The 17836-nt window shown below is 37.7% G+C and overlaps 1 protein-coding gene across 4 annotated transcripts in view; it reads left to right on the top strand.

The window, feature by feature from the left end:
• The window catches only part of fer (fer (fps/fes related) tyrosine kinase), a 43595-nt gene extending 27108 nt beyond the window's left edge, over positions 1-16487 (top strand). For all 4 annotated transcript variants that reach the window (XM_079608761.1, XM_079608760.1, XM_079608763.1 and 1 more), the window contains 7 exons: positions 1236-1292; positions 2380-2495; positions 2647-2741; positions 2885-3008; positions 9861-10015; positions 10181-10303; positions 12820-16487. In XM_079608761.1, the coding sequence (XP_079464887.1) occupies positions 1236-1292; positions 2380-2495; positions 2647-2741; positions 2885-3008; positions 9861-10015; positions 10181-10303; positions 12820-12956 (807 nt within the window). In that variant the 3' untranslated portion in view covers positions 12957-16487. The remainder of the gene's footprint in view (positions 1-1235; positions 1293-2379; positions 2496-2646; positions 2742-2884; positions 3009-9860; positions 10016-10180; positions 10304-12819) is intronic.
• The last annotated feature ends 1349 nt before the right edge of the window (positions 16488-17836 follow it).

Genomic DNA, 17836 nt, shown 5'->3' with positions numbered 1-17836 from the left:
GATCAGTAAAAGCAGTTTGGGTCAACTCTAAAATTTGAATTAAACACACTGACAGAAAATCATAGACAAGATATGGACAGTAAATGTGTTTTAAAGTGCTCCTATTATGCGTATTGAAATATTATATTTCATGCCGTGTGCAATATAGCTGTTTGTAATGTAAATGTAAAAGGTCTGCAGAGTTTTAAAGATCAAAGTGCACAACAAACTAAGTTTCGTATACTAAAAGAAAGAGTTGATTCTGAACTGTTGAAATGGGTCGCCAGCAATTCCAGTTTTGCTTACTGTTACATACTTGTGTAACATATTTGCATAATTCCAGCCTATAGCTTTCATTGGGTGTCCGTGAACGATGTCTACTTTGACCTTCAAACACTGTAGTTGTAGCTGAGGCTTGGAAGAGTTTGGTTCATGATGTCAACATGACAAGACAACGATGTTTTCAGCGCTGCGAATCCATTTTGAATGCATTTCAAAAGGATGAGGACGGAATCGCGCTGGAATTGATACTAAATATTAAATAACCAACGGCATCATTCGTTTAACTGTTTATCAAGCACCGAAAAAGCATCCGGAGCTGAAATTCAGATATGCTAATAGAGGTTTTGTTTCCGACTCGCGCTGTTAGACCAATCGCGGTAGACCAATCACAACTGGGCCGTGTGACCAATCAGAGCAGATTAGGCTCTCGGAAAGTGGGTTTAGAGAGACTGAATCTTCAAATGAACCGTTTTCAGACTATTTGAGAAATTATATGATGTGCAATGTATATTATGAGAAAACTAAAGTGTTTTTTGACCATGAAACCTATTGGAAACCTCCAAAACAAAATTAGGAACCTTGAAAATAGCATAATAGGGGCACTTTTAAGGAATATTCTGGTTTATTTACCTTGAGTTTTTATTTTGCAAAGATAAATGGATTGTGTACATACAACTCTGTGTATTGCTGTATCACAGTAGTGTATTAATTGTCAAATAATGTTGTAAAAGTAGAGGTTTCACAATAAAATGAGGTTTCTGTCTTCAAAAGATATCCCAGTATGTCTCTGTCTATGCGAGTGCTTTTGGAGAATGAGGTGATAATTGCATCATTATCATTCATCAGAGGCGTAGCACAGTGACTGACCCACAGGACGCTCAGCATCTCTCTTCTGTTTGTCTCTGCACGAGTCATTAGTTCATTAATGAACGTGTGTCAGAAAGATAATTTGCTATTTTTGTTTGTTTGCTCAGGATAAGAAATGGATTCTCAATCATGAGGACGTCATTCTCGGAGAACTCCTTGGCAAAGTAAGTCCACATCCATTGTGCTTGTGTTTGAGACCGTTGCAGAAAATACTGTGGTGGTACCATGGTACAGTGATCAGATGGTAATACCATGGGACTTTGATGGAGATATACATACGCTACCTTTCAAACGTTTGGGGTCAGCACAATTGAGTTATTTTGAAAGAAATGAAAGGGTTAGTTCACCCAGAAATAAAAATTCTGTCGTTAATTTACTCATTTTGTTCCAAACCCATAAGACTTTCGTTCGTCTTCGGAACACAAATGAAGATATTTTTGATGAAATCTGAGAGCTTTCTATCCCTTCATTAACAGCTACACAACTACCACTTTGACACTTCAAAAAGTTCATAAAGAGATCATAAAATGTAGGCATTTATTTACATATAAACATTGATCAGTGACAGTGAACATAAACAGAAGCTCAGCTGAACTTGCTTGACACACGAGAATGAACCTCATTGGTTCTCGGATGTCAAGCGAACATGCTTGAGCTTCCGTTGGTTTACCACAACTGATGTGTGCGTTAATGAATATATATGAATAAAATTTTTCTCAATTTGGACTAAACCATTCAATTCATATGGATTACTTTTACGATATCTTTAGGAACTTTTTGAAGCATCAAAGTGGTAGTTGCATAGCTGTCAATGGAGGGACAAAAAAGCTCTTAGATTTCATAAAAAATATCTTTATTTGTGTTCCGAAGATGAACAAAAGTCTTACGGGTTTTAAACAACATGAGAGTGAGTAATTGATGACAGAATTTTCATTTTAACTAACCCCTTTATGAATGAAGGATTTTTAGGGTAGGAACAAAATTACACATTTTCACAATTAATTAGGTTGACTGTTTGACAGGTCTGTTAAAAAATGACAGCAAAACAAACACAAAACTAGTTGACCAAGTAGTGTGTTGGATAATTAGTCGTCTAAAATTACCCGTCGCTAGTACTACTAATATGGTGTGTGTCCAGACAGCCATGTTACGGTGTATGTCTAGAAAAAACGGCATTGTTCTTTTTGGTATTTTTTATACATTTTATATGAAGAAAGATGCTAAGTGCTTTTGGACAAATGTTGTTTTCAGGGAAATTTTGGTGAGGTTTTTAAAGGAACGCTGCGAGATAAAACCCCAGTGGCCGTGAAAACTTGTAAGGAAGATCTACCACAAGACCTCAAGATAAAGTTCCTCTCAGAAGCCAGGTGAAGACACATTCACCGCTGTATGCTTTTGCTTTACGCCATACTTTCTCCTTCTGCAAACTTCACTTCGTTCACATTCTCCTAAAAATAATAATGAGTGATGAAATAATGTGGTCATGTCCATATCCATTTATGCTTTCTCCACCTCTAGGATCCTGAAGCAGTATGATCACCCGAACATTGTGAAGTTAATAGGCGTCTGTACCCAACGGCAGCCCATTTACATAGTAATGGAACTTGTAACAGGTCAGTAAACTGGATCTTCGTCTCAGCCATTAGCCACCGAAACCCATTCTCGTTAAAAGTTGTCGAATACTTGTTTGGGATGTTGGTGTCTCTTTTAATTTATTGCACATCTGCAGCTCATTTACTTTCCCATTTTTCAATAGGTGGGGACTTTTTATCATTCTTAAGAAAGAAAAAGGAGGACCTTAAGACAAAGCAACTGGTAAAGTTTGCATTAGACGCTGCTGGAGGAATGGCGTACCTGGAGCTAAAGAACTGCATACACAGGTAAGAAAAACTGAAAAGCTTCAGATTTAACAATGATACACCTTATCCTAACAAAAAACGTGTCCGGTTAAAATGAAAAGAATGTGAACAATATTATGTACAATATTCTGCATAACTAAAACGGTCTGTTTGTAGGACAATTCTTGTGAATTTTTCATGAACAATTGCTCCTGTTTCTCATTACCGTATCTGGATGTTTTACTTTTTATGTATCTCCAGTTATTAGTAGCAGTGGCGTCTGGGGGGTTTTAAAATAGAGGAGGCACAACACGGCTGTAACCAGGGTTTGAAAATTAGTGAGTTGGGTGGAGTTGGGAATCTAGGAGTTAGGTGTTTGGGTACTAAAGATGCACCGATTGCAATTTTCTAGGCCGATACCGATTTTAGCCGATTCCGATTTCATTTTTCTAACCACTACATCACACACAAATATTTATTTTCTATATATATAGATTTTTTATAAAACACCATATACTTTTACCCAAACTGAATAATAAAAACAAGTTTAAATGGGTACATTTTCTATAAATATTCATTTTCTTTTCTGACATAGCCCACTCCAGTTCTTGTTAAAACACACTAGACATGCAAAATCTGTGCTTTTTGGGCACTTTTTGTGTGAAATCATATTTATTTTGAGCGTGAGCTGCGCAGCAAAAATATACTCGGCGCCGAAACCCCCGCTTCACTGCTGCTAACACGCCGCTCCTGCTTGACGCTCACGCGCTGCTCCTGCTCCAGGTCTGAATGCACTCATTGATTAACAAAGAAATACGCGCCGCTCATGTTTGCGGAGTGAAACGGCAGTAATTCACGAGTTTCCTACATGTGCGTTCCGTGTGCACGTGTGATGCTGATGTTGCACGATCATGTTAATCATGCAGCGCCCGAGTGCATTTGACCGGCATAAAATCGGCATATGGCCGATCACGTGAAACTCGACCAATTCCGGTCATCAGCCGATCAATCGGTGCATCTTTAAATTGTACTATAATAACACCTACAAATGCAACTCATTATATACACTACATGTGTCCTTCATATTTCTTCCTCCCTGTTGCTCACCTCTTTGTTGTCATCATATCCTTCTTCCTGATCTTCAAATTTAGTCTTTTTTTTTTTTTTTTGAAATACATCTATTGTTGTATCTATGTATTTTGTCAGAACCTCTTTGCCGTTCTACACTTTGGGTACACTCTCTATGTTCTGAACGACTACTTTTATTACTAGTCATTAATAGAACTTTATTATATAAACTCATTAAGAAAAATTTAGGACATGAGGCACACTAAATTGTAACATTCTAGGGATCCCCCTACCAAGAATTATTATTTTTTGGTTAACTGCTTTAAAATTACTTTTTTGGTCACGTTTAAAAGACAATTAAAAGAAAATCACTTATACAGCAATAAAATATAAATATGATTTCGCTCACTTAGCCTATCATTTGAAGCAAAAATCTCAATAAAGAGATAATATCTGTATTAAAAGAGCACATTCTCGACCATTTAGTGAAGCTGATTGCTTTAGCCCAGGGGTTTCCATTTCTAGTCCTCGCGCCTCCCCGCTCTATATATTATAGTCAAATATAGTCTATAGTCAGTTGAGGGGTGAGTTTGACCGTTTGTGCACTAAGAAGTGGATTTACAAAGGTATTTCGTCATCTTAAAGGAACACTCCGACTTTTTGGGACTTTAGCCTATTCACCTTATCCCCCAGAGTTAGATAAGTCCATACATAACTTTTTCATCTCCGTGCGCGCTATAAGTCTGTTTGACGCACCCACCGCTAGCCTAGCTTAGCACAAAGACTGGATGTAAATGGTTGCAGCTAGCATACTAATCCAAATAAGTGACAAAATAACGCAAACATTTTCCTATTTACATGTTGTGATTTGTATAGTCACAGAGTGTACAAAAAACTAAGTCACATGAGACACAGACATATTTTAACCGTATAAATACTGGGAACTATATCCCCTGAATATAGGGCGGAGGGATAACCGCAGCACCTGAGACGCGCTCTGAACGAACTCTCTGCTCCTCACCACGGCGCGTCTCAGGTGCTACGGTTATCACTCCGCCCAAGTAGCAGTGCTTCGCCTTCAGAGAATATAGTTCCCAGTATTTATACGGTTAAAATATGTCTGTGTCTCATGTGACTTTGTTTTTTGTACACTCTGTGACTATACAAATCACAACATGTAAATAGGAAAATGTTTGCGTTATTTTGTCACTTATTTGGATTAGTATGCTAGCTGCAACCATTTACATCCAGTCTTTGTGCTAAGCTAGGCTAGCGGTGGGTGCGTCAAACAGACTCATAGCACGCACGGAGATGTAAAAGGTATGTATGGACTTATCTAACTCTCGGGGATAAGGTGAATAGGCTAAAGTCCCAAAATGTCGGAGTGTTCCTTTAAGACAGATTCCAATCCAAAGCAGGTGTGTTTGTATGCATATGATTACGGGTTAAATAAGAAAAAAATACATATTACCAAATTATGTTTATTTTCATATTTATCATCGCAACATACTCTACATTTATCATTTAGTTTAGGGCTTTTGAATTGGACCGATAAGATTAAGTGAAATTTATAATGAATTAATATTTATATGGATATATTATACACATGTATATTAAATGAAAGTATGGTCATTTATATCATATTTATGTACAGAAAGAGCTATATTATTGCATCAAACTGTAAAACTCCTCTTATATGCGCATCTTCAGTTTGAAATTGCAGGATGTTGCAAATAAACACACTTTGTCAAATGAACTTCAACAGATATCCTATGCTCAGGGGAGTAGGGAGCTGTGAACACTTCATAGGGACCCTGTCAATCGGTACACACCTGAGTTCATGGAGCTCTCTTCTAACAAGCTGATGATTAGATGAGATGAGAGTGACATACAAACTGTGCAGAGCGGGGAGGCGCGAGGACTAGAATAGGGAAGCCCTGCTTTAGCCTGTATCCAACTTAGGCACGGGGTCTTCCTTCATTTTTAATTTGTAGCTGATGTTTGAATGGTAGCTTGGTAATCTTGTTGGTGATCAAATATTCAATATCTCTACTCTCCATAATTAAGGTAGTTGGTACATTATCAGTGGTAGCAGTTCAAACTGATTTGACATAATTTGATCTCTATGATGATTGGTTGATATGACCTAGTGAAATACACGAGAATTCCATGAATTCTTTCTTTCTTCAGTGGAAAATAAGTTAAGTTTTTTTGAGGAAAACATTTCAGGATTTTTCTCCACACAATGGACTTATTAAACCGCAACCAAAATTGTTGAAGTCCAAATCAATGCAGTTTCAAAAGGGCTGTGCACGATCCCAGCTGAGGAATAGGGTCTTATCTAGCGAAACGATCTGTCATTTTCTAAAAACAAAAGAAAAATTAGATACTTTTTAACCAGAATTGTTCATCTTGTGAACATTACGTAATCACGAAAGGTCACGGGTCACTTCATCTATCTAAGTTATTGTCTGTGTACTCCTTTAAATAACAAGCATTAATGAGTTGGCAGCCCTGTTCACGGATGTTATTCCATGTTGTAGACGCCAAATCAGTTTTCTTTGCCGCTAAAAACTAATTTTGAATGGGAAAAGACTAAATATAAATGGAATCAGAACATAAAATGCTTATTATTAAAGATATACGAGAAACAGCGAGTGCTCTTTGCTATCGCGGCTATTTATCTGCAGCGAAAGCGCAAGCACCGGTCAATCTGGGTTCATGAAACCATTCCGGTTCAGCACAGCGAGTACCCCCGTATGTAGGCTTTGACTCCAAACTTCGTTATTTGAATATAATTTGAATATTTAAAAAAAGTATTATATTCGAATGAATATTAGGCAGCCTTTAATATTCTAACCTGTTATGTGCATTATCTTTGTAAATGTGGTTGCTTTTAAACGTTGTCTTCAATTCAGATTCCGAGGCTTTTTCACGCCTGGTGAAGTTGTGAATCGCGAGATCATTAGCAAGGCTATTATTGGTCATCTGGGCTCCTGTAAAATAGTTAGCGCCTATTTTGTATACCAAAACAATGGTGGCGATTTTTTTTAAATATATTTTTTTATACGAATAGTGGATAAAACCTGTCGAAAGCATACGTTTGTGTTTAATCCAGGGTCTGATAAACAAAAACAAAAATAAAACAGTCGTGACTGTGTGTTTCTTCTGAAAACATCATTGCCAGCCTATTGAGATTGACTGATACACTGCCCTCTGGTGGACAGAATATATACAACTTTAGTTTGACACCAATACGTCTTACTGAAGGCATTTAATGGTCAAAATATTATTAATATATATTAGAATATTAAACAAACAAACTTCGAATATGATTTTGGGGAAAAAGTCAAAGCCTTAGTATGTACACGGAGACATATCACAAATTGATATCGCTCCATCTTGCCGAGACACTCTCCACTACAGGATGTAGTGACGGATGACGTGCGCTCCACTGACTTCACTCCTATTGGTTGTTGCTCCCAAAAGTCGCTATTCATTTGCATAAAGTTAAACGTATCTTATCTTTGTCGCTGGACTCGCCTACATCCTGTCACCAATGGTAATTGTCGCTCGTGACTCCGGAAATCGCCAGCTCTCCATTGAAACGAATGGGATCATGTCACGTTGTAGCTGCATGTTGCTAGCAGTGTGAACACAACTTTAGAAGGAAACTACCTATAATGGCAACAGCAAAGCAGCTCACTGTTGTATTAACATCATTCCATGAAGGCTATAAATATCTATATATTTATCAACTAATGTAAGTTTGGTGTTTGATGTTTTATATTTAGTAATACCTTCTTAAACCATCCAACTAGCCCAAGAGTACCTTACTTTTTCTTTATCTGAACAGCTCAGCCACCCATTAAAACATCAGGACCTAGCGGCACCTTCCTGTCCGATTCGTCTTGCTTCTTTCTGGTGGTGATTTTTAAACTGTGAAATGGGCTTTGGTGCATTGTGCTGTTTGAGGCTAAAGCCAGCCGGCTGAATACATGCCGCTCAGAAATGAGCTCTGGGCGCTCTATCAGCACCCCGCTAAAATCCATTTACTATCAGACATGATCATGTTAGGGGCGACAGTGGATTGAGCACCTTTCTGTCAGATCAGCCCTCTCTCCTCCGCTACCCCCCACTGTCTTTCTCCATCTCATGTCAGCAAGGCAATTTTTGGGATGTGACAACCTAATATGGTTGTGTAGCTGAGGATGTCAGCTCAGCATAAATGCCAGCGAGAGGCACAGCAGTGGCTGTGGACTAGAATCTTAAATCACCGGTTGGGGATGAAGAGAATAGATAGAATCATCTTCCTTGTATGAGAGAGACGTTACAAACGAATGATCGGCTTTTGTAGACTTTTTTTTTTTTTTAAGGGCCGATTCCTTTAAGATTTTGAATGTTGTGATTATGAAAACTCATCATTTATTTTTTTGGTCTAGCCAGCCAGTGTTCAATCAGTGCCATACTCAACACTCAATAGCAGTTGTTTAATGTCTGGACCGGAGAGTGTCTTTAAGGGGTTGTTTACTCAACACCGTTTTCATCTAAAAACAGAATGCGTTTATGCGTTATTAGGGCTGTTCATTTACACGATAGCGGTATTTTAGGGCCTGAAAATGGTTTTAAAGTGCACGTTTTTTTTTAAACGAGACCGTCATCGCCTCGGTGTTAACTACAAACACTTAGTGTTTCTTTTGGCAGCATAATACAGTGTTTTAAGTTGTTTTTGTGGATCCGTGCGAATTGGGATCGCTTTGACAACGTTGTCTGTATGCGAAAAACGCGAAATAAAAGATTTTTCGTTTTTGGTGCAGCCTTGTCGTGTAAACAGCCTAAAAAGAATCTCATTATGTCCTAAAATGATGTCAGCTTGCTAAATTTAGTTTCAAGTAGCAGTCACATAGTTATTATTATAACATGTATCTGTATTTGCCCTAGTACTAGGTGATGTGTACACTATCGATCAAGCCTTTGGGTTCTGTAAAAATTTCTTTAATGCCTTTGAAAGAAGTCTCAAGGCTGAATTTATATGATCAAAAATACTGTAAAAAAATAGTAATATTCGGTAAAATGGTAAAAAAAACAAAAAAAAAAACGGTTGTGCTGCTTAATATTTTTGTGGAAAACATGATCTTTTTTTTCTCCAGGATTCTATGAAGAATATAAAGTTGTAATAGAAACCTTTATGTAAAAGCTTTTGCTATGAATCAGGCACATAGATTAAATAGTACATAAGATTACATTTATTTGAATCATTTAAAGAAAAAGAGACAAACATGCATGTGTGAATTACATGTTTCCATCAATGTTTTTTTATTACATTAAGAGTGTAAGAATAAAATGTGTTGTTCCTCGTCCTGTTTTTGTGGAAGTATTTGTATTGTACCCATGTTAAGAGTGATGTGTAAATCAATATCACACACAGTGCTGCATGTTCTGCAGTTGAACAAAGTCACTTTGTTACTCTGAAGTTTTGTGAAACTGCCGAGAGAATCTTTGGATATTCTCACCAGCTGTCTTGACAGCAGAAGGCTTAAGATCCTGACTTGGCCGCGGACGCTCTCATTGGGCACTTTTTCTAGACTGGGGGTGTTCATAACTGCAATCACAGTATAATTGTCCCTAGACTGTTTACTCCAGTCCCCGACAACTGTGTTTTTTTGGCAGAAGTTGACTTGAATTTGAAACCAGTTTAGACCAATTTTCCCGTAGATGATTTTGTTGGCAGATGTGAATTGTCCAATCAGAGTCATGATTGCGAGCTGAGAGTGCATGCATTGCATTATTCATTACGTGATATTACAGTTTCTCTCAATCTTGCAGAGACCTGGCTGCTCGCAACTGCCTTGTGGGAGAGAACAATGTGCTGAAGATCAGCGATTTTGGGATGTCCCGACAAGAGGATGATGGCATCTACTCCTCATCAGGACTGAAACAGATCCCAATCAAGTGGACTGCGCCGGAAGCACTGAACTATGGTAAAGCACCCCATGGTGTCTGTGCCGGCGTTGGTTAAAGCTACTTCCGCCACTAAAATGATTCTCTTTACAAACATAATTGGAGTGAATTGGTTGCTATGAATTTGTATATTTTGGTTAAGTGGTGGATCCAGATTGATGTTTGACATGTTGTTTAAACCACAGGGAGATACAGCTCGGAGAGTGATGTGTGGAGTTATGGGATCCTCCTGTGGGAAACATTTAGCCTAGGAGTGTGTCCTTACCCGGGCATGACCAACCAGCAGGCTCGAGAACAGGTTGAAAAAGGTAACAAATGGATTCGTTATTTAGTAAATGAACCAGATTTTATTTTTACATTTTAATTTATTTTAAATTGAATTTTTTTAACTTTTTCATTTATTTTAAATGTTTTTACATTTATTACAATAGTACATTTTTCTTTTATATTTGATTTAAAGGTGAAGTATGTAGTTTCTGCGACACTAACTGAGTTAGACAAATAAATCATATTTTCAAACAACCTTGCAAACGCCCCTTTTGCGAGTTGTGCCTCCCCCAAATCTAACATCCCAATCACAGCTCTTGAGGGGTTTGTGGAGGCATGATGTCTCAACGGGTAAAAGTATTCTCATTTGAAACGAATCTAGGCTTGGACCCAGAAACAGTGAGGACCCAAGCAATCTGATTGGTTCAAAGCTCGTTTTATGGGTAATTGCTTAAGTGCCTGGTTACAAATCAGACAAAATCTCTTTATTATATATGTCGTTTGAACTACATTATAACGACCATTAATGTCTTTTAACTTACGTTTGATATACTGGTATATAAGCAAAGCTATAGATTGTGACATTAAACATTTCTCGTTTTAGTTAGCTTACATAGCAGCTTAGCATACAGCTATCCGAAATGATTAGAGATAACGGTCACCATCTACGATATTTTTTGCACACTCTTTGTCAATCGAAAAGGCAATTTTCACAGCATCTGGATGATTTAATATTCTTAGATTAAGATTTAAATCACAAGTTCACAAGCAGTACATCATGATCATAACAAATATGATACAAGCATAATTCTGTTTAAGAATTAATTATGACATGCTTGTAATTAAAAAATAAATAATAATAATTTGTTACATTTTTATATAGCGCTTTTTCTGAGACCTCAAAGCGCTTTACATAGAAGGGGGGGGGGGGAATCTCCTCAACCACCACCAATGTGCAGCTCCACTTGGATGATGCGACGGCAGCCATATTGCGCCAGAACGCACACCACACACCAGCTTACTGGTGGAGAGGAGACAGTGATTGATTTAGGGATGATTAGGAGGCCATGATGGACAGAGCCCACTGGGCATATTTTGGCCAGGATGCCGGGGTTACACCCCTACTCTTTTTCGAAGGACATCCTGGGATTTTTAATGACCACAGAGAGTCAGGACCTCGGTTTAACGTCTTATCTGAAGGACGGCGGTACTATATAGTGTCCCCGTCACTATACTGGGATGTTAGGACCCACACAGACCACTGGGTGAGTGCCCCCTGCTGGCCTCACTAACACCTCTAACAGCAGCGACCTGGATTTCCCAGGAGTCTCCCATCCAAGTACTAACCAGGCTCAGCCCTGCTTAGCTTCAGTGGGCAACCGGTCTTTGGCTACAGGGTGAGGTCTCAGAAAAAGCGCTATATAAATGTAACAAATTATTATTAATTGATTACATTAAGAATCGCGAGAACAGCTTTAGATCAGGCATATTACTGGGGTCCTAAGCTGGGACTCAGCACTTCACTACACCGAAGTGTTTTTTTTTTTTTTTTTTCATTAATTTTGTCACAACATACTTTGATGCAGGCTTGAGAAAGCCTGACCAGAAAGTTTGAAGAAATTTTTAAAGCTTGAATTTTGAAGTAGTTTTAAAGCTTAAACGTTTTTCAAAGCTAACATGTTTTAGGATGTCTGTAGCATGATTTAACATATTTGCTAGAGTGTATGTTGCTAGCATAATTTAACATTGCTACATGATTCTAACATGATATAACACTTTGCTAACATGTTTTATGTTGCTAGCATGTTTCTGGCATCAATTAGCACATTGCTAGCATGGTCTCTAAAGAGGTTATAAACCATGAACAAGCCAATTCAGTTATGAGGTAAACAACAACACTACAAAATTAATCAATCAAAAATGTTTTTGAAAATCGGACAAGACAAAAGTACAAGACTGTGTACTTAACGGCTTTAGCGATGGCAAGAACTACAATCCCATGAAGCATTGCGAACATAATCAAATTAAACTATGGAGAAATTTAAAACTACTCATCTATGTATTAGCTATTTTTTTTACATACTTCACCTTTAATTAAAATATATTTTAACTAATTATTGGTAAAAAAATCAAATTATATAAAAATTTACTAGTTTGAAATGTGTATTGTGCACAGTTATTTCACACACTTGCTGTATGGTGTATGCAGTGTGCAGTACGCTTGTATTATGTTCTGAATAAAACCTGTAACAAAATCACTGTTTGCCTTTTAGACACTTTATTTTCAGTGTCTTTGTTACATATCTTACATGTTAATTCAACTGTACTAATAATTATAAATTATGCATAATTACATGCAACTAACCCTAAACCAAACCCTATTCCTGACCCTTACCCTCTAGTAAGTACATGCAGTTATTATTATTGCTCGGTACTTAAATGTATAATTACACTGTAACACGGACACCTTAAAATAAAGTGTAACTTCCTTTTAATAATCTTTCATATCCACTATCAATTATTGATTTATAATCAGCACTGTTTGTGTATAATGTAGGTTACAGGATGTCCTGCCCGCAGAAGTGTCCAGATGAGGTGTACAGGATCATGCAGCGATGTTGGGAGTACAAACCTGAGAATCGTCCCAAATTCGCTGACATTCAGAAAGAACTGGCCGCGGTCAAGAAAAAATAGCCTTTAATGAGGAAATGGCTGGAAGGCCAAACTCATACTTCACATCCAGGTGATCCCTAATCTGCAGAGAGAAACACAACAAATGTTTCGCCCACCAAATGACATGCTATTATTGTACTAAAGAGTACTCCGTCACAGAATCACTGTGTGAACTGCCTATGCACCAGCTGTTTTGAGCCATTAGCATGGAGAGCGGTCTCAGCTTTGCTCTGATGTCAAAATTATGCAGATTTTCCTGTTTTTTTTTGTTTTGTTTTTGTAACTGAGCAACAGTTAAGCTACGACAGACAGAACGTAAGATATATGATGTGTGTTCAGTATGCCATTGAGTATTCCTGTGTACACACACACACACCAGTGAAAAAGGGGGGCGGGTTCACCCGAAAAATTAACATTTTGTTATCATTTGCTTACCCTTATGTCTTTTTCTTCTGTGGAACGCAAAAAGAAGGCTTCGAGTGTTTTTGTGTCCAATCAATGAAGGCTGGTGTGGTCCATTGTTGTTTTGGACCCCATTCACTTTCATTATATGGACAAAACAGCCGAAACATTTTTCTAAATATCTCGTTCCAAAGAGGAAAAAAAAAATCATACAGGTTAGGAACGACATGAGGATGAGTAAATGATGACAGATTTTTCATATTTGGGGAGATATCCCTTTAAAATATGGAGATGAATGTGTGATAAAGGACTGTTTGTCCACCCGATAACTCTATCACTTTTTGTTTTTTTAAAGTCCAAAACCTGTTTGATGGTTTGGGCAGTTTTATAGTCTAGCCATTTTAATGTCATTTTTATATTCCTAGAGCAATAGGACGTTTTGGGACAAAAAAACAATTACAGATTTTCGTCAGTCACACAAAACAACGTGTCACATCCTTAAGACTTTCATTGTTACATTCCAACGTTTCAGCACTCATCAAGCAGCGAGACCAAATGCATATCTTTACCTAAGTGCAATTCATGATCGCATCAGCAAAAATGTCAAACTACGATCAGGTGGCCTTAACGTAAAATCCAACGATTCTGCCAGGCTGCTTGAGAGCCGTTATATGACACTGACACAGCGCCAATGTACAGTTTACAAGCCTTCCAAATACTTCAACCTCTCACCTCTTCGTGGTTCACGCCATTCGATGTTCATAGGGGTAATTCTGCGAAACATTTCAATTGTCATCATTTACTCACCCTCATATCATTCCAAACCTGTATGATTTCCGTTTCGTCCATAGAATACAAAAGGAGAAATTGAATACAATGTTCACGCTGCTCTTTTCCATATAGTGAACGCTATATGGCCAGAGGCTGTCAAGCTTCAAAAAGCATCATAAAAGCGGTTTATAGAACTTTTGTGTCTTCTGAATGTGTAAATTGCTATTCACCAAAAAAAATCTCGCTCCATTGTAGCTCTCAAATCTTATTCACGGTTTGTACATATTCAAATACGGCATTTTAAGGTGCGTAACAGCACTTTGTTTTAAGTGTTGCCAAAATGCTATTCATCGTCATGTTACAAGAGCGATTCTGATACAACAAGTTTAAATATGTGGAAGCACCAATCACATTTGAGCGCCACAGCGGAGGGAAGATCTTGCATCTTTAGTCTGTTCGGCCACACTGAATATAGGGAACGAGTTAAATAGACAATTTTTCCGATGCTTTTATGGTGCTTTTTTGCAGCTTGGCAGTCCCAGTTCCCATTCACTTTCATTGTATGGGGAAAAAAAGCAGCTTGCCTTGGACATTCTAGGAACAAAAACAATATGGTTTTGGACAAATGGAAATTAGTAGATGACAATTAAAATTTTTCAGTGAACTATCCCTTTAACATTTAGTGTTGCCATGTGGCATATTAGCAGTCACCAAAAGCCCTGTCCAAAAGCGACTGGTTTGTCCTGTTGTTGTTTTTTTGGGGGGGGTAACCAGCAACCAAAGCCAGTCACACGCATGTTTATTTGTATCTATGACATCGTCTTGGATTGTGATGTTCTTATTCTTGTGCAACGTGTGCGTTTGTTATTTTACGATTCAGGTTTCGTCATGCCAACATCCCTTGAGTTCCGACAGATATGCATTTACCTCCACAAGTATTACAGGTTTGGTTAGACAATGGTGTGTTTTACAGGTTTGGTTAGACAATGGTGTCTTTTACAGGTTTGGTTAGACAATGGTGTGTTTTGTTTGTTTTGTTTTCCTGCCAACGTTCACGAGCTCCACGCGAGCATCTGCGCGGACCGATTCAACGCGCATTACCAGCAACTTCTTGTTCCCGAGTCACATAAATTTGTGTTTCCATTTCCACAAAAATGGATTAGTGGTTTATTCAAGGTTTACTCTTATCAAATCATTCCTTTTGTATTTTGTAAATATATTTTTTGTAGATTCAGTAATGTAATTTTGTAGGTGTTTTTTTTTTTTCACTGCAAAACTGATGTTATTAGAATGTGGATGTCTGTCAGGAATATGCCTCAACGTTCAGCTGTAATAGTAGCGATGAAGATTCAGAATCAATACTGCTCGAATATTTGCACATTTGGAATATGTTAAGAGTCCCCTAGCATCGGCTGTTCGAGTTGTTGCCATCACTAATGCAGCCAAATGTGGAATACAATGCATGTGCCAATCATGCAGAACTGGTGACAATTTAACCATAAATATACTGTATAATACAGTTTGGATTCATATCCTTGCATGATTTACCAGTGGGTTCAGATCAATTTAAAGAAATGTTTGGTGTGTGAAGCTGAGCTTACATCAATTAAACTACTGGTGAGTGAGCTCTTGATTTTTCTTTTCTTTCTTTTTTTACGTCAAAGCAATTATCCCTATAGTGTGTTTTTTGATTTTATTTATTTGAAATACTGTAATATTATTCTAGCATTTTAATCTTTTGCTATTTTGTACCATTCACTAAGAATTATGTCAGTGTATTAAAGCAAACGCCAGTATTGTCTCTCACATTATATTGAAATTTGTGTTATTCAGAGACATTGGATTTCTCTTTCCCATGTCTGACTTGCACATAGTGATCATGTAAACTTCCATCAGAAAAAATGGTTAGTCAGCGATTATCATTTTTTAAAAAGTACTTAAAAGTTTCTGTTGTCAGTCAGATTGGCATCATCTGCTCCGTACTGAACTATTTATTCTGTGATGGAACGCGTTATATATTGATTGCACTTTTGGCCTTGTTGTGCTTTAAAACGATCCCCTTTAATATAAAACAGCAAATTGTTGTTTCAGGTAATGATCAACTCCAAACTGTCTTGATTTGATCATTGAACAAAAGTAGAAAAGCAACACTGGACGTTTGATTTTCAAACTAATGCTTATAGTGATTTTCACCCCTGCCCGCTGAAAGAGGAAATATGACAAGATAAATGGTTGACATTTAAAATGCTTTTTCCCCCCCATGTAGTTTTCTTTCATCTGTCTCGGTTTGCTCAGAACACCTCTCTGATGGACATTCAACTGTAACAATGTTTCCTCATTGTTTATATTGTACACTTGCAATAAAGTTTTTTGAGTCTTTGAACTTGCTGCTTGAAATTAATTATTAAAAGTGAGTTTTGTATCTGAATTATTTATGATTCATGTGTGCACAGGGACGTTTTATGAAAAGGATACAATGCTTAAAAGGAAATGCAATAAATGATCAACAAATAATTAACAGTTTATAAAAATGTGAAAAAAATACAATAACTGAAATACAATAGAATGGTTAATGACTTACAGTCCCCCCTGCAGTCAATTTTATCCCTTAAACTTATCTTTGATAATCAAAATGACATATTTAAACCTTTTCTTGTAAAATCCAGACTCATGAATATGAAAATTAGTCCCCGCCTCCACTCAATAACACCAGCGCTGACTGCCTGATCTACTCGGTTAAAGGTAGGGTAGGCAATCTTCAGAGAGGCTAGCAATAGCGAGCTAGCTTTGAAAGCATAAGATCCCTCCCTCCCTTTCAGAGCGTCTCAAACCACACCTTCAAAACACATGAAGCAAACAAAAGAATCAAGCATTATACTACCTCATGTCTCAAAGCACATAACATTACAATAATAATGAACATAACTTAAAGGGCAGTGACCTGTACCACGTGACTGCTGCAGATTCATTTCAGCGTTGATAACGTTGCCATTGAAAAGCATAAATTCGAGTCACGAAGTATAACGTCACGGGGTTCCATCTCTTTCAAATGACAGTAGTTGTGGTGTGAATGGACACCAGTTCAGGAAGAACTGTAAAGGGCGGCTGCGGTTTCGGTGCTCGGTGACTGGTGTCTGTCTAACTCTGCAATAGCATGAAACGCGCTGATGACGTGTGATGTCTGCACAGTGCGCACGCAGGTGCACAGAGGTATAACAATACATTCTAACAGGCAGGTAGGACATTGTATCATAACATTCGGATGAAAAAAATTTTGTTTCTGGAACAAATCACCTATCCTGCCATTAACTGTAGTAAATGCTACACAATGGCAAGTAGAAATCTTGGTTTTATTCAGCCATGTTTGAACCCAAAAATGATTCAGAAGAAGCTGAGGATAGGCGAATTATACAGGGTCGACTACAAGTCGATGTATCAGAATGGTAATGCGTTTTATGTATCGTTCTCTACAGGCCAAATAATCACTACACTGACAGACGCAAACCAATGGCGACAGTCATCAGATTACAGCAATCCACTTCATAAACAAGCGCAGAAAGACTCCGACAGGTGTAATACACTGATCCGCCGAAGCACGACGTTCGATGGGGTGTGAATTGGACTGTAAAGACAGACGTAACGTTACTTGATATGATCAGCCTTTGACACCGCTAATAATGTGTTGCTTATGTCACACAAAGCATGTTCATTTGTAATGATCTTCTAGT

The sequence above is a fragment of the Phoxinus phoxinus genome (assembly GCF_949152265.1).
Source record: "Phoxinus phoxinus genome assembly, chromosome: 3".
NCBI lineage: Eukaryota > Metazoa > Chordata > Actinopteri > Cypriniformes > Leuciscidae > Phoxinus > Phoxinus phoxinus.
Note: the sequence above shows the minus strand (reverse complement) of the source record. Positions and strands in the feature narration are given on the sequence as shown.